The 26803-nt window shown below is 51.1% G+C and overlaps 1 protein-coding gene across 4 annotated transcripts in view; it reads right to left on the bottom strand.

The window, feature by feature from the left end:
• Nucleotides 1–26803, bottom strand: part of AGAP1 (ArfGAP with GTPase domain, ankyrin repeat and PH domain 1) — a 544117-nt gene that overhangs the window by 352090 nt on the left and 165224 nt on the right. For all 4 annotated transcript variants that reach the window (XM_012648855.1, XM_012648857.1, XM_012648858.1 and 1 more), the window contains exons 2-3: nucleotides 8377–8435; nucleotides 219–306 (exon numbers count right to left, since the gene is read on the bottom strand). In XM_012648855.1, the coding sequence (XP_012504309.1) occupies nucleotides 219–306; nucleotides 8377–8435 (147 nt within the window). The remainder of the gene's footprint in view (nucleotides 1–218; nucleotides 307–8376; nucleotides 8436–26803) is intronic.

Raw genomic sequence — 26803 nt, 5'->3', positions numbered from 1 at the left:
TTCCATGGTTCTACTCGCTTACTCCCAATGCCAAAGTGAATATAATGGGCTTGCTAAAAATACTACAAAAGAAACAATATACTTAAGGATTTTTACTGCTTGGTATGTGTTATTACTTTCTTGACATGTGATACATCAAAGTAATGATTTAGAACATGCTAAACAAAAATTTTACAAACTACATTCTTGAGCTCTCAACTGCCTGCCATACAGCATACCTTCAGGAGACTCCTCCTGCACGTACGTGCCGGTCAGGTACCGGTGCACCAGCGCCGACTTGCCGCTGGCCAAGTTACCCACAATTCCCTGCAACAAAGAAGCGGACAAACGTTAAGGATAATTAGATCGGTCTCTTTGGCATTCTGCAAATGGAGGTTAAAATATACGGTAACCCTAAACATAAACATAACCAAGCATTGGCTGGGAGGCCAAAAATGAGCTCATCAAATGCTTCTGCTGGGGTAAGAGGGAGTCCAACACCCTCAATTAGCATCTCACGTCCTCATCAGCCTCAACAGCCACAAGGGCATCAAGACTGTCGGTGCAAACCCCGGTCTGGCATTCATCCAGACGACAAGGGTGCAGTTTACGTCGGGACTGTGTATGCTGAGTCAGCTGCCAACATCCACCGTGGACCGTTCCCATGCTGAGAAAGGCACCAGGTGAGACAGCGCAGGATGGCGGTACAGAGAAACGCGGGGACAGCGGCGAGAACGTGGTGTGTTGCATCATGAGAGGCTGTGGCTGGGACAGACGGAGGTGGGGGGGGAGGGCTAGAGGAGCAGGAGAGTGGGCTGGAGAGAACTGGGGTGGGGGAGCTTGGCAGGGGCACCCAGATGGGGAGGACGGCAACCCGCCTCTCCGGAACTCAGGATCCACGGCAGCAGCACTGAGAGAAAGGACAGAGCGGGGCTGGTGCGAGAGGCGGCACAGGTGCTGGTGTGCACAGGGTTAGAAAATAACCCTCAGGAGTTCTGGAGGACCCGGCAGGCACGGCTGACTCCCCCGGGGCTGCCTCCAAGGAAACCTCCCTGTTAACACCGCGGAGACACCTGGCCTCCAGGTGGGCCAGGCCCCTGAGAAGTCTCCCCTTTGCCTGTGCTCGAGACCTCAACCCCCCTCTGCCTTCTCTGGAAAGCAGCTCATCAACAGTCCCCTCCTGTATTTTGATCTTTTCCTCCCCCACTAGAACGTGGCTATCTGCATTGAAACAAGATCCAATCAATCCTTTAGGAAAAACAAAACATCAGAGACCCTCGTGGACATCGCCTCCCTTTGCCCACCAGAGCTCTGCTGCTCTTGTGCCCACACTGGCCTTCTCCCGCCTCCACCAAACAACCGGAGGTCCTGACCCTGTTGCTACAAGGAAGCTGCCCACAAGGTCACCCACGACTTCCATTTCTACGACCACTGGTCCTTCTTGCTCCTGCCCCAGCCCCGGCACCGGAAGCTGCTGACAAGATTCTCTCTCTTCCCACTCTCACCCTGGGGCTTCCTCCACCTCCCTCGCAGCCCACGTGGGCTCTTCCTCCAGGTGCCCTCCTGACTCCTCCCCCCACATCTCCAGGTGATCCTCAATTCTAACGTCCAAGGGCGCCTGTCCACACCCAACCTCCTATCAATAAGCAACCAATTCTTAAATCTTGTTCTCCTCCGCCCCAGCTCCAGGTGTTCCTACCCAGCTCCTGCCAAAACTACACAAGCTTTTCGTATACACCTGTACACCATCCGGGGAGGGATCCAAACCTCTACGCACACACACCTTGGCCCTCTCCCCAGTCTGCCCATCACCTGCTACAGCCACATTCCCACTCAGCCTCTCCAACCAGAAATCTGGAACCCCCCGGACGCCCCCGAGCCTATAGTCTCAGAGTCCTTTGCCTCTGAGCACCCTTGCCCTCACGTCACTGCAGACTCTGTGGCCACTGGATGCAGGAGCAGCCTGTCTGTTGTCACCCCCCCGCCTAGGAATCCCCCTCTTCACCCTGAAAGCACCAGCGAGACCCTTGGAAACTGACAATGGGAAAATGATACTCCCTCATCTCACAACCCTTGGGGAGACTCCTACTGCCCGGAGCCAAAGGTCAAATGTGTTAGGAACACGCTGCCTCCCTCCACATCCTCACCATCTTGCTGTGACACAGCGGCCCAGCAGGTCTGTGAACTCCCACACGACACTTCACTCTTCCTTCACCTGGTGCCCTCCCCACTTCACCTGGTGAGAGTTTTTACTTTCTCTTTGGGAGGTTCCCTGCTCCCCCGACCCCACACGCCACAAGGCCTTGCACTGGGACAGGTGACATTCTTGGTTCCATCTCCCACTACACTCGGGTCCCTAGAGGCCAAGGTCTATGTCTCTGGACACTTAGCACAGCTCCTGGTCCCAACAAAATGGCTATAAACACGGAATGGGAGGGAGGGAGGGAAGGAAGGAAGGAATTGTGTAGACAGAAAGGAGGAAGAAAGTTTAGTTGAGTGGACGATGATAACAGTAACTACAAGACCCAACAGAAGACGACAAATTCGGCGTGAGATTGCAGAAAATCAAAGTTCTAGGTCATTACCAGACCCCTCAGCTGCTGTCTGTGTGAGGGCACCTCCACTGCCCGTCCTTCCACCAGTCCCGAGTGCTCCCACCCCGAAAGGAGCGACCTTCCCAACACCCACAGCCTGCCCTGTCCTCGCGCACCACTCTCGGCCGGCCCTTCAGTCTCCCGGCTGCCCACCCCTGCTTGGCCGTCTACAGACCAGCTACCAAATCGCATCCCAGAGGCCTTCCTTGCTCTCTCTAGACGCCTGGACCGCTTCACATCAATCACTGCCCAAAATCCTACTTCTATCCACGGGTCAGCAACCAGCTCAGCTGTCACCTCCTCTGAGCCGCCTTCCGCTATGGTCTGAGTATTTGTGTCTCCCCAAAATGCACATGTTGAAACTCAATCCCCAAGGGGATGGTATTGGGGGTGGGGCCTTTGGGAGATGACGAGGTCCTAGCAGAGGATTAGTGTTCTTATAAAAGAGGCCCGAGAAAGACCCCTTTCCTCTGTGCTGTGAGGACACAGCAAGCAGATGCCATCTACAAACCACAAGACAGGTCCTCACCTGACATCGAATCTGCCAGTTCCTTGATCTTGGACCTCCCAGCCTCCAGAACTGTGAGAAATACATTTCTGTTGTTTATAAGCCACCCGGTTTGTGGCATTTTGTTACAGCAGCCTGAACAGACCAAGACCCCTTCCGAATGCCAGTCTCAACTAGATGCCTCTCCTCAAAGCCCCCCTCGTCCTCTGCTCACCAGGCTACACTGCAACTGACATGTTAATTCACAAGCATCAGCATGTGGGTCTGACCCTTTCCAATGCTCACAGCTCCCCGAGGGCAGGGACTGTGTCCTGTTCATCTTGTTCCCTATACCCCAGCGTAGCGCCCAGCCCCAGGTGACGCTCAGTAGCACTGGCAGAGTGAGTGAGTGCCCAGTGCCAGCGAGGATGAATGAGACGCTTGCTTCACTACCAAGGCTCAGAGCCGGGCTCAAAGCCAGACTACGTGGACAGATCCTAAATAAAGCTGTTTCTCCTCCTGATTTGACTTACATCTTCTTTTACCTTGGGCCTCTATAATCTGAGAACTTCTACCTACTAATTATTCTTTTGCTCCAGGGCACCTGCTGTGTGTCAGCTTCGTGCTGAGAAAATCCACAACAGTACGCCACAGAATTAAATTTTTAATTAAGATTAGAGTTTCTCTTTCCTGAAGAAGAAAACGCTCAGAAATCAAACACTGCTCAGCCTGTGCTTTCTCTGGCAGCAACATTCCTCCCTTCTGCCATGCAAATGGCGGGCGAGGATTTGGCTCACCCTCAGGAGGACAGTATCGGCCTTGGGGACGGAGCGGGAAGGGGATTTATTTGGTCTGAACGACCACCTCACAGACCATCTTATATTTGTACATGATGAGCACCATTTTATTTGAAACACTGGCGGACGCTAACAGCTGACTGTGAGGAGGAGATAAAATATGGGACCGAAATGTCCCTTAAGCTGTGGCGCAGCTCCCTTCGAAGCTGGGAACTGCCGCTGGACGTCAATCAGAGGGGAGGGAACGGACCCAGTGCAGGCCCAGGGCTCTGTGGGGGGAAACGAGGTGTGCTGAAAACTGCAGAACTGCGCACGCCGGGTGGGTGGAGGTCGTCACCACGGACCCCGCATCATCCGCGCAGGGCCACGAACGGTCAGAGCCCAAGCCCAGCACCTTCGTGTCACGAGATGGAAGGGAGCGTGGCGTCTTCTCTCCAGCTCCCCACACTCCACCACTTATCTGCTAAACTTGAGCGTTGCTGCAAAGGAAACTTGAGGCTTTTAATAAAAATGCCAGTTGGGAGTTCAGTGGAAACACACACACAGGACGTGAGGCGTTGGGCGCCTGAGGTCCCCTCCGAGGCAAGACATCTAAGGTATGTTCAATCTTTCCAACAGAGGGACGCATGGAGCCCACGGTGCCGGACACAGCTGCAGGGACCAGCACTGGGACCCCCCTGCTGCACCGAAGCAGCCAGTCAGGGACAATCAGGCCATAACTCAACTCCAGAAAACGTAAGGATGGCACTACCACTCTTGAAAAGAAAGCAAACATTGAACTTCTTTTTCTCTGATGGGTTCCAGGAGATTTATTGCAAAACATTACATAAAGCGTCCATTGCAGGCTGGCTATGACCTCACTTTGTCGCTGCACTTGCGAAGTAGGGGCAGGGGCTCCTAAGGCGCTGACCTAAGGGGCCACCTGTCCCGGGGGCGCTGCGCTGGGGGAAACAATCACAGCCCTGTGGGCGCTCAGGGGCTGCCCTGCAGAACAAAGGAGCACTTTCTCCAGACCCCGGCGCTCCCCGGCACACGAGGGATCAGCAGAGGGTGGCGATGAAGATGCGCCGCCTGCGGGCGCCATGTCGGGAGGGTGCCTGGCCCAGAGCCAAGCTGGTGGTCCTGTGGGGTCGTGTACGTCCACACACAGGTCAGGGGATAGGACTCTTCCTCCTAACGAACCGCAGAACCGTGAACACTGACCCGTCCGTGAGTGGAGTTAACCCTTCACGAATTCAAGCCTGGAGACAGTCACGTTTTCGGGATGAGAGCACACACTGCCTTTTCACGATTGCCTCTTACACCTCTGGACAGACACTCCTCAAAGTCAGATGCTTTTGCAATACTAGCAGAGAAGCTAGTAAGGATCCTCAGTTATGGTCTGTACGAGCACATGGGCCCTCTCGGAACACACGACACCTCGCACTGCCCAACCTGGTCTAGATCAGATGGTTCAATACCGGACAGTCAGTCTGCAATGCTCTGTCAACGGGTGGCCCCTGGCCCCACAGGGCTGTTTGAACTTGAAAAAACTAAACTTAAATAAAAACTTAAAACTCAGCTCCTCAGTCACACTGGCCACGTTTCAACCCCTCCACAGCCACACAGGGCCAGTAGCTACCACACTGGGCGGCACGTACGGGAGGTTTCCACTGCTGAGAAAGGTCTAGTGGGCAGTGCTGAGGTGGAAGCACCAAGCCCAGTTCTGTCACTTACTTGCTGCGGCTCCCTGGGCAAGTTCTTAATGCCTCCGAGCCTCAGTATTCTCATCTGTGAAAGGCGGGTGATAACGGTCCCTACCTGTGGGGTGGTTGTCAGGGTTAAATGAGATGATTTTGTAAAACACTCAGAACATGGCGCACACAAAGTCGGGGCTTCATAAGCATCGTCACCATCCGTGAAACACCATTCCTGCTGCTCCGCGCTGGACGCAGAGCCTGAATGGCACTCGGGTTGTCTCAACAGGGCGTATCTGAAACTGGCAAATCTTGTGACAACCTCCTGGTAACAACACTGCCAGTCTTGTGTCACTCACTGGACAAATATTTCCTGAATGTCTCCCGTGGGATTAATACTGTGCGGGCACCGCAGTTACAGCGCACACAAAAGACAGAAAGCGGTGCTGTCCCAAGGCCAGTCTTGAGGAACCCCAGGCTTCTGCAACGGGCAGGGGCAGTGACAGGTACTTTGTCTCCCACGGGGAAAGGAGCCCGTTGGGAGGTGCCGCAGAGAAAGGGCAGCAACCCAGAGGGAGGGACGAGGGGGAGCGGGAAGGAGGTGGGTCCAGGCACTGATCGCAGCGGGGACGGGGCCTGCCAGAGGCTGACAGAGAGACGGTGTGGGGACCAGCGCCCTCCCATCTCAGGACACCCCCACTCATCATCCTGTATCTAAGTCTAAAAGCATGTATTCTTCCTGGTGACAAAAGTCCTGTATGCTCTCTTCAAGGACCTGAAAGCTCTATCTCCATCTCAGACATGAGAAACCTGATGGGTCACGCCCAGGCCCCTGTCCCATTCTCTAAGCACCCATGAGGCTGGCGTCCGGGAGAAGGAGACGTCCACTGGCCTCTGTGGGCCTGGCTGGGTTGCTGGGAAGACAGTGTGGAGCTGTGAACAGGGGACAGAGACACTGGGACTAAGCAGGCCATACTGAAGCCACATTTCATCAGTATCTGCTGCCCAGAGCTCATCTGCTGTCCTTTCACGGTCAGGGCCCAAAGCTCAGCAAACTAGAAAATATACATACATGCACATAAAGAAACATATATACACACACAGACATACACATATACACACACGCATATATACTGACATGCACACCCACAAACATATGCACACAGACACACACACATAGACATATGTACACAGAGACATATGCACAAACACATACTGACATGCACATGCACACACACAGACATGCACACATGTATAGACATGCATACACAGAGACATATACACACATAGAGACATGCACGCATAGATATACACACACAGGCATATACACACATATAGACATGCACACACACAGAGACATATATATACCTCTGGGGATATATACAGGGGCAGATGTGTATAGACATGTGTACAGAGATATACACATATAGATGTGCACACGCGCAGAGATGTGTACACACATACCGAGACATATACACGCATATATAGAGACATGCATACATAGATATACACACATATAGGCATATACACACATACATATAACATACACAGACATGCACACACATATATACAACTAGAGACACATGCAGAGACATACAGACATGCATACACACATATAGACATACACATATACATACAGACGAATATACACGTCATACCTATACAGGCATATGTACATTCATGTACACATGTATAGAGACATACATATACACACATATAAGCATATACACATAGACGTGTAGGCATATGCGCACAGAGACATATGTACATATACATACATACGTATACATGAACACCCATACACATGGAGACATGCATAGACACCCATACAGACATATATTCACATATATACAGAGGCATACACATAGAGACATACAGAGGCATAGATACAGATATACACATAGACACACACAGACATGCATACACACATAATAGACATGCATAGAGACATGCATATACATATATAGACATACACATAGATGCACATATACATGCACATATACACAAAGATACAGTCTTACATAAATATACAGACATAAACATACACACATAAAGACACATACACATGTACATATAGAGACATGCATACAGATACACATACACGTGCATACATATGCACGCACACAAATGCCACATATTTCACGACAAAGAACACCATCATTTACGTTACATTTTTCCCCTCCTGCCGTCCTAAGGTGGGGTAATGCAGTCGGGAGGGGCTCAAAGGGGCGGCTGTGCTAGACCACTTCTTTCTTACACCAATTTTAAGCTTTAAATAATTTCATTGAAAAGGTAAATTTTACAATAAATGACAAAATTCTTCTTTTAATTTTATGCCAATAATACTTTGTAACAGGTAAACAGTCACTTTTTCAAAGCCTGATGGCTCATTACAGAAACCTTCCATGACATCCTGCACAGGGCGAATAAACCCGTGGCTGTGAGTGACTATGAGTGACTGTGTGTGTGTGTGTGTGTGTGTGTGTGTGTGTGTGTGCGTGTGTGCATGTGCATGTAAGTGAGAGAGCTACAGACACACACACACACAGGGAGGACACAGGAGGATGATGATGGCTCCTGCCCTGCACACGGACTTCACCCTGGCTGGGTGGCTGCTATGGCTGCCACAGGTACACCCAGGGCTCCAGCCGGGGTCCAGGCTGCACCTGGACCTTCCCAGGGCCAAACCCAGAGTCACACATCACCTCCGGGCCCCAGGGGATGACAGTGCCCAGGTATGCAAGGTTGGGTGCTCTCACATGGTCACATCTGCCCCTTGCAGAGCCCCCTCCCTTCCCGCAGATGGGAGATGACAACCGCCAAGGCCAGAAGGAAGCACTCACCACTTTGAGCTCCGGGACAGAGCGACTCAACGTCCATTCCTGGCTGTTCACAAAGGCGTCTGTAAAAGAGGAGAGCAAAAGCAGTCAGATGCCACAGCTCACCGAAAGCCAAGTCAAAATGCCCCCAACGCGCCATGTTTCCAACTGGAAGGCCACTGAAGACGGTGCAGACCAGCCTCCCTGTGTCACTCCCACCATGGATAGGTCACCATTCCCCAAGTTCGCGCAGCTCAGCCAGAGGCCAGCCTGGCGCTCCGACTGCAAGCCCGTGGTCTGGAACACACACTCTGCCCAGTGACCGTGAAAGGCCGAACTACCGGCTCCCCGGCTCAAGCCACAGGCCGTCCTGCTGTCCAGCGTGTATTTTCAGACCCTCCTGACTGCACCGATTCACAAGTGTGGGGTCTTTCAGGAAGCGCCTGGCTTTCCTGGAAGTGACCCTGTTATAGCCAGTCGGTCTACTCTTAGTCCTTTTTCTTTCTTTCTGAAATAGTCACTTTTCTGAAATCCCATATAAAAAGCATGAAAAATGATGATTGGATTCTGAAAATCTAAGTGGTCACAATATAAGCAACAGTTTAGGGTTTAGAAGACAGACTTGGCACCGGAATTCAACCCTCACAAAGATATTAAACACTGTTATATAGAGACATGCATACATAGATATACACACATACAGGCACATACACATATACATATAACATACACGGACATGCACACACATACACATATATACAACTAGAGACACATACACATGCACACACAGAGACATACACAGACATGCATATACACATATACACATATGTCTGTAGGGTAGGACAGGGTAGGGTATGTCAGAAAGATGAGGGACCCAGGCATTGTGGGGCCGTGTACCCCCACCTCCGCTGACCAGCCATCCCCAGGGCACCCGCCAGTTCAGGTGACCCAAACGACCACAGCTTTACTCGCCATCTGATTTTCCACACCCCCATGTGCCATTTCTTACCATAAATGAGACCCCACAGTGACACCATGAGACGTGCAGACAACCACACAGCAGCCCCGTCAGCACAGAGTGGGCTGTGAAGAGGGGGCACAGAGGGCAAATACCTTCTCCGAACGGCATTCCCTTTCTAACGCATTGTCCTCAAATGTTGACACTTGTTTACAGTATGTCCAAGAAGTGAAGTGATTGACAAAACATCTAAAGGTCAAGAAAAACCGTCACCTTCAAACAAGTGCGTGATACTCAAATCAAGCGTGGGACGTGGGACGAAAGCCGACAGCCTGGCTGTGCGGCTCCACCACGCACAGGATGCAGGAGGACAACAAACGCGTCGAGGAGGCCGGGCAGCCTGGGGCACCACAGTCCACGGGGACATAAAGCAGGGTGGGCGACCACAGCCCATCAGATGCCAGGGACCCCGCAATGACTGGGGCAAGGTCTCCGGATGCTGAGGAGGTGGGACGCCCAGCAGAACAAACTCCTGCTGGGGAAGGGACGGCTGGATAGGCCAGACCAGTGGCCTCAGGAAGCTGGGAGTGACACAGGGCCATAAAGTCTGGAGTGATCCTGAAAGGTCAGCTGCAAGCTGTTAGGGGTGGTGTTCCACAGCAGAGACGCTGCACTTCCGGGGCACGAAACAAACTCCTGTCCAGCTGCAGAGGCCCATCTGCAGGGGCTTGGGAGCAAGAGTAAGGGCCCTGAGCAGACGGCTGGGAGGCGGCGTCTCCCTGCACTGCCCTCAAAGACTCCAAGTTATTAATCCTCCACACTCCTCCTCGGGACTCAGTACCGGGGGTACAAGTAAGTTGTGCCCCTGAACATCCACCCTTTGGCCAGCCAAACCCCCCTAACACGCCCCAGACAAAACATCCCCGTCAAGAGATGAAGCGCAGACCGCTGTCAGGCACAGGCCGGACGGACACTCGGGAGGTGCTCAGTCAATGGTAACCAACACCGTTTTCTAACATCAGTGGTAAGCCTGCCAATCAAGTCGCAAAACACTCATCTGTCACCAACTGCTCTCTAGAGAAAATGGGAATGTAGCCCTTGGACCTGCAGAGTGAACCTGCTGGTCCCAGGAAGACTGAAAGGTCAATGACAGTGACCCTCCCAAATGCACGTCCCAACAATGTTCAGCTTCTCAGGTCACCCTGTTGCTGCACTGTTAACCAACTCCAGCCCTGGTGAAGTAAAGTTGGATACATCCACATAATGGAACACTAAACAGTCAACAAAACCGACTCAGGTCTCAGCGGGTGAAGTGGGACCGTCCCCCAGATCCCCACGCTAACACCAAGTGATGACAGCAAGGTGTGACACAGATGTACAGGATCCTAACATACACGTTTTTTAAGGGTATGGTGGGAGGAAGGTTAATGTGTAAAATACACACATGCCTGTCGAGACTATTTCTGTTAAGATTAAAAATGTAACAGTCGCTGATTTAGGGTTAGGGAGGCAGGTGGTGGAGGACAGGGTGATGAGAAGACTTTCCTGTCACTGTTACCTTTTGGCACCTTTTAAATTGTATACCATGTGGCATGTAAGAAATTAAACAATGTAGTTTTAAAAATGAACCTTAATAGTAAAACAAAGAGTACAGTGTGAAATAAAATGAGGTCAATTCATTAATGTACTGCTGATTTTTAAACACCATCAAAAGATTAAGTTTATAACAACAAATATTAAATATTCGTTGTAAATTAAACAGGGCTCCATTAAACACAGATGTATGATTACAGAAACACTGGAAGAATGTGTGACATCTTTTTACTTTCAAATACTTTCAACTGAATGGAATATATTTGTTTATGGCAACTACATTAATAAAATAAATGCTTAACTGGCAAGAAAAGCGTTTCATCTTCCATTAAAAATCAGGTATTTTAAAAACTTTCACCTCCTCCGCCATCACCCGTTAGAATGGAATGCTGCCCTACACACGGTAAGTGAAAAACAACAAAAAATTCAGGAAAAGACTTACGTACCAGAATGTTCCTCCATCCTACCCTTTCCGTGGACTGGACACAATGCGCAGCCCCTCTGCGGGCCAGCGCATCACACCACGAGGGGAGAGACCGCCAGGGACCCAGCCGGGCAGTGCGCTATTTCATTTTGAGCTCCATGGGGCAGCAACCCTTGAAGTATACGCGTGCTTCAGGGAATACCCTGGGCGCGTGCGCGACTGTGTGTGTACCAGTGTGAGTACACAAGCCTGTGTGTGTGTGTGTGCGTGTGCTCCAGGACAGGACCAGCCACAATACAATATCACAGAAGATGTCCCCACGTTCAGAAGTGTTTCACTGTGTCTACTGACAGCCCCTGGTGATGCCAACGATCATCTCCTGAGAGCTCACGTGTGCCAGCTCAGTCACCACCTCAGCCCGGGAGCGGAGCTGCACAGGGCGGGCCACTTGGGAGAGGTCCCATCAGCAGTGCCAGATTCTAAACTCCTTCCTCATTACCTGCTGTGCTCTTCAAAGTGTGCAGGCCTCAGACTCACGTGGGACATCAGGCAAAGCTGGCAACAGGTGAGCGTTGGCCAGAACTCTGGAGGCGAGAACCTCGGAATTTGCACTTCTAAGGGGCGCCCCATGGAATGCCTTTGCCCACATCTTATGACTCTACGTCTTCGGTGTTTCAAAATTTGCTAAGTGGATGCCACAAAAGTGCAATCCCGAGAGCAGGAATTTCTCAGGAAACGTGAAAAAGGAGCGCAGGTTGTCACAAACAGTGCTGTAGTTACAGAGCCAGTAACACGGACCATGGATGTGCTCCGGGCTTTTCCACCTCATGTCCACAGGCCCACGGGTCACGGAGGCCAAGAGCAGGCAGAGGGGACTTGTGTGAGGGACCCGGGAGCCAGGAGCCACAGGTTTGACAGTGACCTTGGGTAACTTTCCTGGTCTAACACTCAATTTCCTCACCTACAAAACTGAAATATTTCTCTCCTGCGGATCCTGGGAGGTTTCAAGACAACGTTGCCTGTGGCCTAGGACGGGACCAGACCACGCACAGGGGCAGCCTCCCTGCTGCCTTTAATCACACCCCCAAAGAGCAAGGCGTCTGATGCCCTGGTTCCTGGGTGCTCTGGCCACATGTCTCCAAGCAGGGAATGCCACCTGCTCGGAGACACGTGGACACACTCTACCTGAACTCACTGTGGGGCTGGGGCCACAGGTGACAATGGGACGCAGGCAAGCCTGAATTATTTAATAACACACGCCCAAGAAGTCCTGATCAAGCAATCACACCACAGCCATCAAAAATCATAGTTCTGGCTGGATGTGGTGGCTCACACCTGTCATCCCAGCACTTTAAGAGGCCAAAGTGGGAGGATCCCTTGAGGCCAGGTCTTCTAGACCAGCCTGGGCAAACATATCGAGACCCAGTCTCTAAAAAAATAAAAAATAAAAAATATCAGCCACTGTGGTAGCATGTGCCTATAGTCCCAGCTACTTGGGAGACTGAGGCAGGAGGATCACTTGAGCCCAGGAGTTCAAGGCTGTAGTGAGCTATGATCACACCACTGCACTCTAACTGGGGCAACAGAGTAAGACTCTGTCTCAAAAAAAAAAAAGGGCGGGGGGGAGAGAGAAAATCAGTTCAAAGAGACCCACTAACTCCCAAGAGAGCAAAACAAGCTATTCATAGAAGGTATTACCAGAGTTAGTTTTCATCCGAGGCCAATTTATCGCACTGAACCACACGGACTCACTGTTTTGAAGGTGGTAAGTGGCTGAGTAACTGCAATTTCATATGGTTCAACCCACAGCACATAAGTATGAGTAGAAAAAAGTCATCCATGTGGTTTAGCTGCTAACAGATATCAGAAATTCTACAGAGTTGAAAATAACCCTGCAAACGCCTCCACTAAGCCTATCTTAGCATCCTATCTCAGCGAAAAACAGTAGGCTCAAAGGACTGAGGCCGGGGGACTATGACAAAGGAAAAGACCTTTCGGAGGACCTGAACTGAGCAGACAGTGCGCCACCTTCCCAGCCTGCAGGATCCCGGATGCGAAAGGACCAGGGAGGTGTCTTTCTAGTCAGGCCCCAGCTCCACGGCGTCCCTGCCCAGGGCCTCAGAACCCTCAGCTAAAGGCTCTCCGGCATCCTCCGTCAGGTGAGGGCGCCGAGACCGCATCTTCCCCATACTGAACCCGCCGTCATCTGCCGGTGGGGCTGACTCCCCGGGAGAGCTGCGGGCTCCAATTTCCTCCTCCAAATCATCAACCAGCAGCGCAGCACGTGGCTGCAATTAGGACGACTTCCCCGTCTCCCGCAGCACCGTTCGCAACGCCCCAATCTTGCTCGGCTCCACCGACCACGAGCACACGCTCCAGACAAAACAGACGCCATGACACACACGAGGGTCAAAAAGGAACCGGAAATTACAGGTGAAACTTTTAAGACAACATATTATTATCTCAGGAATTGGGACAAGTCTTTGAAAACCTTAAATTTCACAAGGATCCTTTCGGGGGAAAAAACTATTCTTTTTAGCAACAGAAAAGTGAAGCAGCATTTATTTTTAGTTTAAGGCACTCTAAAGTCCCCAGATATAAAACAACGATGGAAAAAAGCATGTCCGCACAGAGGCAGCGCAAGTCGGCCCCTGTGGCCACATCAGTTCTGTGCTGAGGCAGGAAGCGGACGGCAGTAACAGAGCAGATAAACCCATTTCAGTGCAGCAGGAGAAGAGCGCGTTGCAAACCGGTTACCGCACAGCACGGTGAGGACTTTCAAAAGGAGGACTTAACAGAAGCTCCTTGGCACAGTTTCCAATGGTATGACTGAATTTCTTATTTGAAAATCCTTGGATTTCTATAATAAATGAGTGCAGAATAAACCTCTGGGATTCCAGATCAGTTTCAGTCTTCCCTGGAAGTTCAGGTTGCCTCTCGGTGGGCCCCAAAGATCCACATATAAGGTGTCTTCCTAGCCCCCGCCCCTGACGTTCACAAGGCCCTCTCAGTGCAGGGTGACGAACGCCAGGCCACGCAGATGCCACCACACCCACCCTGCAATCCCAAGCGTCCTTCCCCTGAGCGCTGACGAAACTCAGAATCCTTCACAACACTGCCAGGGTTTAACTGGGTCCTTTCTCTCCCCCCTCAAGGAAATCCCAAGGCGGACGGTTGCTAACCCAGAGGAGCTCTGAAGGATTTGCAAGGTTAAACTTCTTAGAGGATGCGGGATTCCTTTTCGCTGCATTTTGTTCAAGAGCGTTCCTAAGGGCTTCATAATACTTGCTCTAGAACCTTGGTGTTCCCTGGAACACCCTTATTGTTGTGGGTGTGGAAAGAATAGTTTAAAGGATTTGTGTCTGAGAGAAGCAAAGTAGGCAGTGTGACAATTTGAGAGTTAAAAGGGAAGCAAATTCCCCTTTCTTTCTTAAAATGTGGACACAGAGGCACACCTACAGCCTTGAGGGAAGAACACCCTCCATTAACTCGCTCTCCCGTGCAGCGCTGGGATTTTTATGTCCCGCATTTCCTTCAAAGACGTGCGTTTCGTTAGCTGAGGCTGTTTCAGAATGATTTACTCATAAATAATAACTTGAGAGTCCTGAAACCTGTGTCCTAATTCCATCCAATTTCCATCTCATTGTGATAAAACCAAGGCGATAATGGGTTTTGTTGCAAGTATCTTCCTAGGGCAGGTTTTGGATCCACACGCAACATGACCTTCCAGCCCCAGCTTGTTAGCCAAGGGACAGAACACGAGCGCTTTTGCACACACAGGAAGACCCCAAGCCCCAAGCCCCAAGCCCCAAACAGGGCTGCCTCCCAACACTGAGGTCCTCGGAAGAACCACCCTGGAGCAGGCCTCCGAAATACTTTCTGCCCACCCCTTGGCACTTCTGGCAAAGCCTCACACCTCACCGCTTCCTTGTTACACCACAGGTCTCACTTCCGCTTTTAATTTCTGAGCCTTGACAGCCAGGTAGAAAGTGTAGACACCCCCGCCGTGAGATGTTGGGGGAAAACGCAGTCCTCGTGAAGCCCACGGAGAAAGAACGGTGCGCCCACCACGTGGTCCAAGCACCACCCCTTCAAAAACAAGAAACATGCTTCCAAATTTGTGTTTCTTATTTAGACATGGTTGTTCACTTTTTAGAGGGTATGTCACGATTCTGAAAAGTAAATTTTGGCCATGAAATGGCCCGGGGTTTTAAAATGAGGGTAAGTGCCTGGGGAGCCCATTGAACCAGTGGAAAAAAGGACATTCAACTTTAAATGCGTATTGTGAGCCACAATGTTATGAAAAGTCAGCCCCAATTTCCCTTGCTAAAGTGACTGGCGACCCAATCACCGTCACCTGAAATCTTCTGAACCTTCTTATAAATGCATCAGGCCTTCTGAGCACACGGCAACCCCACACCTAAGGCACTGCTTGCTTGTGTCTGCAGGAGGCTTCCCTAGACCGTGGGCTCCAAACCAGCCTGACTCAGCTTGTCCTTAGTCCCTGTGACCTGGCAGCAACACCTGACCATCCCCTCTCCCCGCACCACCACCCAAGTAAGGAAGAACCTGCAGGGACAGGAAGGGCGGGGTTCTGAGTTTGGTGGCTCTGCGATGGGCCCAACCGAAGTTCTCTCCTTCCCATCTTCCCATCCGTCTCACGTGAGGCAGGGGTCAGGGCTTGTCTGATGCCACAGTGGTCCAGGCTGCCACCTCTGCTGCCTGGACCACAGACTGCACACAGGGGCCGGGCCTTCCTCGTGCCCCCTCTGCTCTGCTCTCTAGAAGCTGCCTTTGGGGGCCTGTTAAAACCCACAACAGGAGATATGTTCAACCTACACTGCAAGAGGATTTATTGTTGAGCCCTGGAGTGAGTGAGTTTCTATATATAAACTGGGAAGAGTAACAACGATTATAAAATCATGGCAGGCGTGATTAACAACTCCAGAACAATAAAGCTGCTATAATAGCAAGTACCTGAGGAAGTGACCACAGGAACACACCAAGCTCCACCACCAGTTGTCACGGCTAAGGACGCACAGCCTCCTGCCAGGGGTTCCTGCCACCTCTATGAAGCAGAACACTGTCTGTCACCTTAGACCAAAGCCAGAATCCTAAATTTTATAAGACTTAAAATTTTAAACAAATCCTGAGAATTCTTTAAAACATTTTTACATCTAAACTGAAATTGTGGAGTTCTTAAAAACAAAAATGTTAAAATAAGGACGCTTTATGAAACAGAATGAGTTAGAAATTGCTATAGAAAACAAAATCTGTAGGTTAAATTCACAGCCATTTTTTCTGAGATATGGGAGTAGACAGCCATTTGTCTCACTGAAGTCTGAGTGGGCATATATATTAAAAAGTAATTTCTACTATGCAGCTCGGATGCCGGTGGTACGTATGAGCCACTTTGTCGAAGTTAAGACAAGGCTAAAATACACAAGAAAAATTCCCCCGGTTAAAATAAATACTGAAGAAAATAGGAGAGAAGATATTTACAATTCATGTGCCCAATTTCTGTCAGTCATGCGCTAGATATTAATTGGGCCTGACAGTTTCCATTCCATACAGAATTATAAACACAGTCAGTAATATTTTTTAATTCATGGTGAAATTAATGTTTATAATAAGAGATGGCTTGATAATAGAGGAAAATAAATCCAGAAGATTACTACAGAAAGAGCAATCAGCATTAACTTGTTCTCTGCTGCTCCGGAATTTTGGCCAAAACAGCAAATTAACACATTAACTGCCATGAGAGTTGTATTTAACTCACTCTAGTTCTGTGTAAAATCTTACTTGTCGATGTTCTTACTGTTACAATTGACAATTTAACTCTAAAAATGTGGATTAAATGAATAGAAATCAATAAATTTTTTCTACTTATGTTTAACCTTTAAATTACACTCAAAGTTCTTATTCTATTTTTGTAATAAAACAGTGCAGAACCAAGGAAAAGTTTCTGGTTTCTTTGTGTGGCAGTCAATGTGTTAAGAAGATAGTGGGGTGGGAGAATGTAGAGGCAGCATGGTCTGTAGGGCCCCCGGGTCATGCATCCCAGATGCAGGGGTGACAGGTACGGAGAGTCCACTAGGTCTCCGTCACCTTGCTGTCTATCACAGAGAATCGTTTTATCTGGGACTGCAGGGAGCCCTGCGGGTAGGTGGGTACCGGTGTGGCTGAACTACTTCTGCAGACCTCGAATGGGGACTAACTACATGTAAATGCAAGACAGTCAATAAGCAAACCAAACTTCCCCATCTCGATGTGGCAATGCTTGTTCAAGTCCATGCTTTGTATGGAACATCTGGGCAACCTTCCGCAAGTCATTTACTCTCTTGGGGCCCTCAATCTCTTCATCTGTGAAACGGGAGGGCTGAATTTGGTCCCTCTTAGTAGGAACACACTTCTGGCTGGTGCTTGGGGCAATCCCAGCTTCTCTCTGGTTAATGGGCTGGCGCTGCCCAAAGAGCTTCAGGGACCCGGGATCCTTATAACGGGCTTCAGCCAAATGACCCTTGACTTAACGTAGATATATGCAAATCAAAACAGAAAACATTAGGGTATTTTCCTTTATAGGGTGAGGATGGGGCTCATTTTTCGAGGCAGCGAATAAATCTGCAGCCCGTGCGCAGGAAATGGGCGGTGATTTCACGGTGCCACTGGCAATTTTGTGGCTGCATTTCATGATTGAAACAAACACTGCCCACCTGGCTGTGATGGCCAGCAAATCTAATCTGCCTGGGAGTGGGTGGTTTCTGCTGGGCTGGCTGACACACACACAACCACCCTTAGTCCCGTGGCCTCACAAGACACGGGGACCCAGGTGGGAATGGGCAGAATCCAAGACACCGGTTGTGTCCTTCACATGAAATGTCCATTGTGCACTCCGTGGCCTCACAGGACTCTTGGGGTCCCCGTCACTGATGTTCAGGGTAAACAAGACTCATACGCCACAGACCGAGAACTGGCAAACACAGCCCTGCAGGCTGCTGTCAAGGCAACACCCATCCACGCCCCACTGCCCCACGCCAGTCCCTCCTCGGCCTGCCTCTGTTCTCCCACAGAATTGCCTGTGGCTCATGGAAGGGAATACTAAATTGCACAAAAGAGGGGTTGGCAGCCATCAACCACCATTAGCATCTCCCCGACATCACCGCATGGGGTCGGTCCCCGGCTCTTCAAGCCCCTTGGAAGGACAGTCACTCCTCTCAGCTCATCTCACCTGCTCCCCCAGGCGTGGTGCAAGAATGCTCCTATGCAGACACGTGGTCTCTGTGCCCTGCTTGGCCTGCCACCTGCCTGCTGTCTCCCTCACCCGGCAGGGTGCCCCCGCCGCACCTGGCAGGAGGCTCTGCCAGTAGGTACACCCAGGCGGAGACCTCACCCCCGCAAAACGCTACGCCCCGAGCAAAAGCTGTCTGTTCCGCAAAAGATTCAGTATAATACATTGAGCACAAACACTGGGTTTCGGACCATGTGCAACCTCAGCTCACGTCTGTACACCAAGTAATTAATTAATTAGCGTATAAACAAGGACGCTGGAAGAACATACGACTGACCTCACCACAGCGGCTATCTCTGAGCAGTAGGATGCTGCAGGATTTTCTTTTTCTCTTTTATCAATTTCCATCCTGTTTTAAGTCTTTACGACGAGCATCTACTATTTTTATAATAAGAAAAGGCAATAAAGGTGCTTTCATGGACAAAAGTAGTTCCTTTTTATGCCTCTGAGATCTAGGACGGTGTGAGATGACTCGCACACCTGGAGATCGCGCTGCAGACCCTGACGCCTGCAGAGGTCGGCCTGGACGCTAAAAACACCGAAAAGCATAATTGAGGAGGAAACACAAGGGAAACGTTCCCGTTATCTCCCTACTTCTCGTTCCACATATCATGCATGTCAAAGAGTCTTACCTGGTTTTGAAATTACAGTCTACTTAACAGTAAAATAACAGGCAGACGATTTCTTAATACATGCGTGTTCCCCACCTTTGGGGAGGGGCCCAGCATCTCCCACCTCCCACCAGGCGTCCTTGTCACCACCGCTCAGGCCAAACCACAAGGTGAAACCTCAGTCCCCGCACATCCTGGCGCCTTCTTAACCTCCAGCAATCTGTTCTCCACGTCTGAGACGTGTTTGCTTTCTAATCATACACAACTTCTCAGGAGGGGAGACTAGCGTCCCCCGTATTTACAAAGTGAGGCACGCGGGGACAGCAGGACATGCCCCCTGAGGTCCCAAGGAGATGCCTGAGGCAGATAAAGAGGAACAAATGCCCCCTGGGAAGGAAGAAGTTAGGAGCTTCCCGGTGTTCTTATTCCTTTTTCTTTACATCACCAAACTTAAACGGACCGTTAACTATAACGTAAGGCCTCCAAAATCAGATGATTTCTGCTACTTTTTATAAAATGTGCATGATGTGCTTTGCAAAATTAGCCATCACTGAAACTGCCACGGTTTTCAAAGGGAAACACCATTAACTACAGAGTGCCAGGGACCAAGGCACAGGACCTGCACTTACATCAGAGGAATCAAGTTTATTTCTGGCAGAAATATGATTTTCTGCGTGTGAATAAAAGCTAATTAAAATCCATTCTCAGTTAACTCTTTCATTTAACGTCTACATCCTCCTACTGGAATGGCAAATACTGCTGCTCCTAATGCTCCTTTAATGAGGGCTTTAAACCACACCTTTCCAGGTCGGTGGGCCTGGCTGCAGGCAGTGTGGGTGACTGGCAGCTCCAAGTGGGGTCCCCTCCCCCAGTGCCTGCCCTGGCTGAGGAGTGGTGTAGCTCAAGGACAAGGGCCCTGGAGGGCAGACCTCCTCCAGTGGAGGACTGGCAATCGGATGAAGGCCCATCCCTCCCCCCTTGCTTAATCGGGGACAGCTCTGAGAGCTAACCCAGCTCCTGAGTCCCCCACCACCACCTCAGGGTCCCTGCACCCTTTGTGGAGACTATATTGCAACCCAGAACCACCCTCCTCCCAGTCCTGCCTCAGGAAACATCCTGCATGAACCCTCCTATGGGGTCCACAACACTGTCCTTCTAGAGCTTGCTTCCTGAGGAGCTGACCTCCGGCATGACCTTTCCCAAAAGTAACTGCCGCATAGCATTTGCAGAACCACCCCCTCCCGCTCCCAGAACAGGAAGCCTAAGCAGCCCAAACTGAGGAGCACCTGAATCCGACAGTCCAGAGACTAGTGGGGCTCCACAGGTAACAGCATCTCTGCCATTCACGGCACCTGCCGACTCCACTGCGCAGCCGCCACAGCGGCAGACGGTGTTCATTCACTCACTCGGCGTCACTGGAGCCAGGTGCTGTGCTACGCACAAGTGAGATATCCATGACCCACACAGCCTGACCCCGCCTTCCAGAGCGTCAGTCCGGAGCACACGGCCGGCAAGTCCACGGAGATCTGTGACTACAGACTGGGGAACGCCATGCAAGAAACACGGGGCGATGGCGGTAAAGGATGAGTGGGGGAGGGGGCTGGGGGGGTCACGTGTTAGTCAGGGGGCTTCTCCGAGGCGCTGCCCTCTAAAAGCTGGGACCTGGGGGGTGAGGGCCAGCACTGAGGCAGAAAAGACAGCCAGCTGAGGGGACAACAGAGGAAGGCAGGAGAGGGCGCAGGAAGAGCGCAGTGTGACACTGGGGTAGAGTTTGGGCTTTATTAGAATGACAGCAAAGTCGCCTGGTAGCTTTTAAGGGTTGGAGGGAGGTGAGATGAGTCACACTTTCTGGCTGGTGTGGGAGGCCCTCCTGCTGCGCGAGAGAAGACGTGAGGTGGACCAGGGTGGCGGAGCAGATGACGCAGGGGTAGAGCTACTCCCAGAACCGCAGCAGGACCAGGAGCCAGAGGTGGCCAGGTGGCCGCTGGCACCACGTTCTGCTACGGGGGCAAGGCCAGAGGAGCAGGGGTCGGGCAGCAGGTGTAACTACATGGGGCATCTACACCTACAGGAGATGACCGTGGGGCACACAGGGGCGTCGGCCAGGGACCCCCCTTGGTTTTGGCTGTGGACACATAAAACACATACAAGAGCTTCTTAGATGGATATTCAAAATCAAGCTCAATATGCACGCTTGGGGTCTAGATTTATTTGGTTTACTTGATTTACATCCTCTGGAGAACACTTTATGATTTTTAGTAACTTGCTTGACCTTACCATTAACTAACTCGATAACCAGCAACCGGATAACGAGCTGTCCTGATGGTGCTCAGCTCCAGGGAGTTTCACAATACACTGCATGTGTGTTTCTACCAGTTTAATTTTGCATCCCGACCTTGCCCTGGGTGCCCTCTCCCAGATGTCACCAGCCGTCGTCCCCTAGTTTATCCCTAAGCCAGGGCTTCATCCTGGTGGGTGAATGGGGGACAGGGTAAGGGTGGCAGGGGCGACAAGATGGAGCCCCCGTCCGGGACAGAGAAGGAAGGGAAGGGGACCCGCGGCTCTGCTCCCTCGGAGCCCTTCCGATGGGTGAGCCCAGAGCAACAGGTAACTTGTATGAGGCTTCCCTGGGAGGGCCCTGTCCAGAACCTGTCGACATGTGACCTTGCTGTGGTCACATTCCCAGATGACCCTAGTCATGTGATCATCTTAGACCAGTGTTGCTGTGCGGAAGAGGAGGGAACTGAAGCGAGTCTCAGAATCCTTGGTGCCCTGACTGAATGTTGGCACATCTCAAATAATTATCTTTAACATGGGGTCTTTAGCACATTTTTAAGATGTGTTAAATTTACTTCTTACTGCAACGGAAACATGTAACAATCCGCACGTCTGAGAGCACAGCACTGGCAACGACAGGCCTTTAAACAGGCGTCCCCCTCCCCCCCTGACGAACAGCAGTGCGGCCGCTGCCCGGGCACTGCCTCTCCCCGGACACAACAGCCCTGCGGCTGGGCGTGGGGTTTAACGGGGTGTGCTGGTGGGGAGGAAGGCACCCAGCACCCCGTATCCCAGAGCCGAGGTCTCTCAGAAAGGGACAGAGGCCACAGAACCACCTCCTTGCTGGGCCCTGCCCCTGCCCGGGGAACAAAACCCAGCGGAGATAGAATCTTCTTGTCCACAACCAACACCCAGTGCTCCTGGCGTGCTAATCTGAGTGTTCTTAGAACCCAGAACTCACAGCCTAATTGGAGAAAACCCGGCGGTGAGCAACTTTCAAGAAGTCTCCTGGCACATCTAAAATAGCAGCCACAGATGTGTGCCAAACCCTCAGCCCAGACCCAGAGTATTTATATGGCTGGATTTAGAATTCTGAAAATAAAAACCATTGATTTCGACTTCTCAAAACCAATACTACGACCAGACTGGAGGAAAAAATAAATCACTAAGAAACACAATGACTTCACCCAAAGATACTGAAGAGCAACAGAGAGCCAAGATCAACGCACCCGCCCCCAGCAGACACGACTCTCCCGACGGCCCGGAAGGCTGCACCTCTCCCAGGAGAGCTCCACCAGAAACACTGAGTGTCCCCAGGGGCATCCGGCCGCCGGGCCAAACACAGCTCCTTGGACAAACGCTCTGCTGAGATCCCCGGATTCTAACAACTGTCCTGCCGAATCTGCACCCCACGTGCGTGCTGAGGCTCAGGTGTCTGAGCTGGTCACCTCCTCACCAGGAAGCTGGGATCACACCACACTGTTCTTCTTGGTCATCACTTTTCTTTTAAACTAGAAGCTGTATCTTAACGTTTCAAATGCTCCAGCGTGAGCTCTGCCTCTGGAACAAAATGTAATCTGAAGAGCCAGACCTGGGGTGAGGGTGCCTGGGACGGGTTCCCTCCTGTCCCTGCCTGCGGCCGCCCCGGCCCACCCCAGGCAGCTCTCCTAAAGCGGCAGGTGGGGAGGGTCAGAGTGTCTCAACATTTCAGGGCTGTCGGTTAGAAACGTGAACCGAGTCCTCTGTGTGGTAGAAGCGAGGGACAGAGGGAACCTCCGACCCATCAGTGCCCGGGAAGAGTCACTATCAACACTGCGTGAAAACCCGCGAGGAGCGAGACCCCGACTTGGGGTTCCCAGTCACTCCTGCGTTTACTATGATACCGTTTTCATCAAATATGTGCAACAGTGAGAAATCTACCGTCAGAAAGAAATTATTCCAAGGAAAACAAAAGAGAAGCATTGTTTAAAAAACAGTGACTGCCACTGAAGGCCCCGAAGTGCTCGATACAGCACAGGAACTTTCAGGAAGGGGCGCAAGACTCCAGCCCACTCACGTCCAGCTGCTCTCTCGGAACCGCCTCGGCCCTGCCGCAGGCGCACGTGCACACGGCTCTGGAAAGTGGGGATCCCACCTGAGTGGACGTGCCGCAGGGCCGTCATTGCTTGGGATTGAGGACACAGGGCAGTACGGTTAGGGACGGCCCCACCCTGCGGTGGCCCGCCAGCGTGAGTCCCTCTGAAACTATGGGTCAGAAATGACAAAGTAAGTGGTGGGGGGGGGGGCAGAGAAACACACTTAAGACCTTCACAACCTGGACACCACAGGACAGCGGCCCCACCCCCAAAGCCGTCGTGCTCTGTGGCTGCACGGAAACCTGATGGGTCCACTAATTTCTGTCATTACCGAAGGTGCTGGCTATTGTGTTGGAGACTCCAAGGGTCCGTGAAGGGCAGCGAGCTCCAGCCAGGCCGGCGACGAGCCCTGCAGCGGCGTGGGGACACAGGACCTCACTTCTCCATCCCGAGCGTCCAGGACGGTCTCAGGCCAGGCAGGGAAGAGGAGTGTCCGGGGCAGAGCAGCAGCCCCGGAGCTCCTGACGGGGTGGCCTGGGGCTCACTTCTCATTCTCTGTGTACACACGTGTCCCTGTAGCTCTCTCTCTATGCACGAACACTCAGTCCCGCTGATCTGTGGGACAATAACCTGTTACATGGGTTGTTGCTGCTGGAACCAACGCACCAACGTGTGCTAAGTGTTTCCAATGGTGCCCGTCCCGGGAAAGCGTCACACAGTGTGGCTGGTGCTGTGATTGCACTACTGTGGCACCACGACACACGGCCACCACAGGCTCCACTCCTCAACGGCACCATGGTGATGGAGGGACAGGACAAGGGACCCAGGCCTGGCCCTGCCATTCCCCCACTTTGCTCCCCCGAGCTGTCACCAAACCCCTACAGCGCCTATTTCCTTCAACGCACAGCGAAATAAACACTGATTTCTACCTCAGTGGCGACTCCCTGTCTAGTCGTATAACGGGTGTGCACACGTTCATGACAAGAATCTCCACAAAAGGGAAAAGGGCAATTCCCATGTCCCTTCCCACCTGCAACCAAAGACACCGGATACAACAGTTTCAGGCGGGGCTTGGCGTTTGACGTGTCGGGATCTGGTCTTTTCTGAAAGCTGCTTGCATCTGCAGGACATCCAAAGGACCCAGGGAGAGGCAGAAAGCTCTGGAAATGTGTTTGAGGTGGAGGGGCTGGAAATGTGAACTAAGGGGACCCTGGTGACGTCCTAGAGAGAATGAAGGGACGAGGCTGGGATGGGAACAGTGGGAGGGGCAGAATCTTCCCTGCACACGAGCTCCACAGACACACAGGACCCCAAATGTCAAGAAGCAAAATGAGGAGCTGGACACCTACAACAATGGCGCCTCTGCCCATCCAAGACCAGAAGGCACACAGAAGGTTCAAAGGTTCAGGCCTGACTGCCCAGGAGCAGCACAGAGGTTGGGAGGAAAAGTCCAGGAAGGAACCTTCTCCCAGAGTGCCCAGGTTCCCCAGGAAACATGTTCTTTCCCCTCAGAAGAGATGCTATGACCACGTCATCTGACTGTCCTCATGCCTGCCAACATCCCAGATCCATCTCTGGCCATATCCTGTGAATGAAGATAGATCTGATCAGAAGGAGGGGAGCATTCCTGTTTAATGAAATTGATGAAATGAAAAGCTGGCAGGTCACATAAATAACCTTAGTCTCAAACACTGGACCTCACATGAAAAAAAGACACCAAATATAACACATTTTTATCCACATGTTTTATCCTGTTAAACTGATATATGTCCAATAAATCTACCTGGAAACTCACATAAAATGGATTCTAAACTGATATCTAAGATGAATGAATGTCACGATTTACTTGGCACTGCGTACACAAATCAGACTGTCACCCCCAAAGGTATGTCAACTACAAATAAAGTTCCAAAGTTCTGCATGGTGATGAAATGCCAAGGTACGAAAGGTATTGGTTAACACTTACCACCTAGGAACATTAAAACTGAAATCATTTCACCTTACGGAACCTGAGAATTTAATCTCCGTTCAAGAGATCAATATCCATCTTAGACTTTAAAGCAAAGGGAAATGCCACAAGTATCTCCCGCCATGTGGAAAATTAACTGCCTTAAGGATGTGAATCTGTTTGATAGCACATGCCCAGATTCTTCTGCTGAGAAAACGTTCACTTTTAGAACCAGAGCGCATCCCTTTGTCGAAGACATGAGAAAACCGAGGCCAAGAGAGAGTGTCCCCAGCCCTCGCCAACCTGGTCCTCAACCTGCATGTCTAATGAGCAATCTCATACGTGATAAAGTCCAGCGGGTTTCATCGGGATTGCACGGGGGCTGAGCAGAAGGAAAAACAGGAAGACGCTTACTCAAAATGCCTTCCTCTACATCAGCATTTGGAAGTCGAATTTGAATATGTCAGTGGCTGTATCCAAGCATGAGCACTTGGGTCTAGCTAGAAGTGTGGTGATTTTAATCCCCACGATATAATACAGGTGGCATTAGACTTCTTATTCTTGGAAGCAAAGATTTTCCAATACAGAACTTACGGCTTCCCAAACCATGGACAAAGACAAACTCCTGAACAAATTCTGTTACTAACTCACAGCCACCAAGGCAGAGAGTGGCACTGTCATCGCCCATCTGACCTTCTGCTCACCTTGGACATCCCCTCCCCCTCCCACCCGGTACCCGGCACGGCAGAGGCTCAGTCTATGTCAGCTACAGGCGGGGGACTTCTGCTTTACCAGATTATTAATACATCTTTAAACTTCCTAAAAAGAGATCTGGAGCTAAATGTTTTGATTCTGAATTTTACAATGAAAAAGATCAAATGGCGCGAACAATATGGCACAACTGGTCATTTTTTTCCAGAATGAACACAAAATGCCCACAGGCCTTCAGATGTCCAGATACGAGTACCCTGTCTAAGCGGGGTGCAGCGAGGGCCCTCCTGTCCTCGTATCATCCTGTCCCTCATCAGGTTACAGGGAGCATTACGAAACGGGGGCTTCTAAAAACCAGAAGGAAAACAGGAAAGGACTCTCAAGGAGATGAGGAGCCCATACGTTTTCGGGCATCTGGGGGTGGGCACACAGGCGCATGGCAGGGGATTAACTGGGTTCAGTGTGACCCAGAGAGATGAGAACCCCACTGAGCCCCTGAAACAAGGCAAGCGCTGCCGGTACCTGCTAAAGGAATGAACACACGAACGCAGGAACCAACATTCCAA

This window comes from Propithecus coquereli, unplaced genomic scaffold, assembly GCF_000956105.1.
Source record: "Propithecus coquereli isolate 6110/MARCELLA unplaced genomic scaffold, Pcoq_1.0 Scaffold295, whole genome shotgun sequence".
Lineage (NCBI taxonomy): Eukaryota > Metazoa > Chordata > Mammalia > Primates > Indriidae > Propithecus > Propithecus coquereli.
Note: the sequence above shows the minus strand (reverse complement) of the source record. Positions and strands in the feature narration are given on the sequence as shown.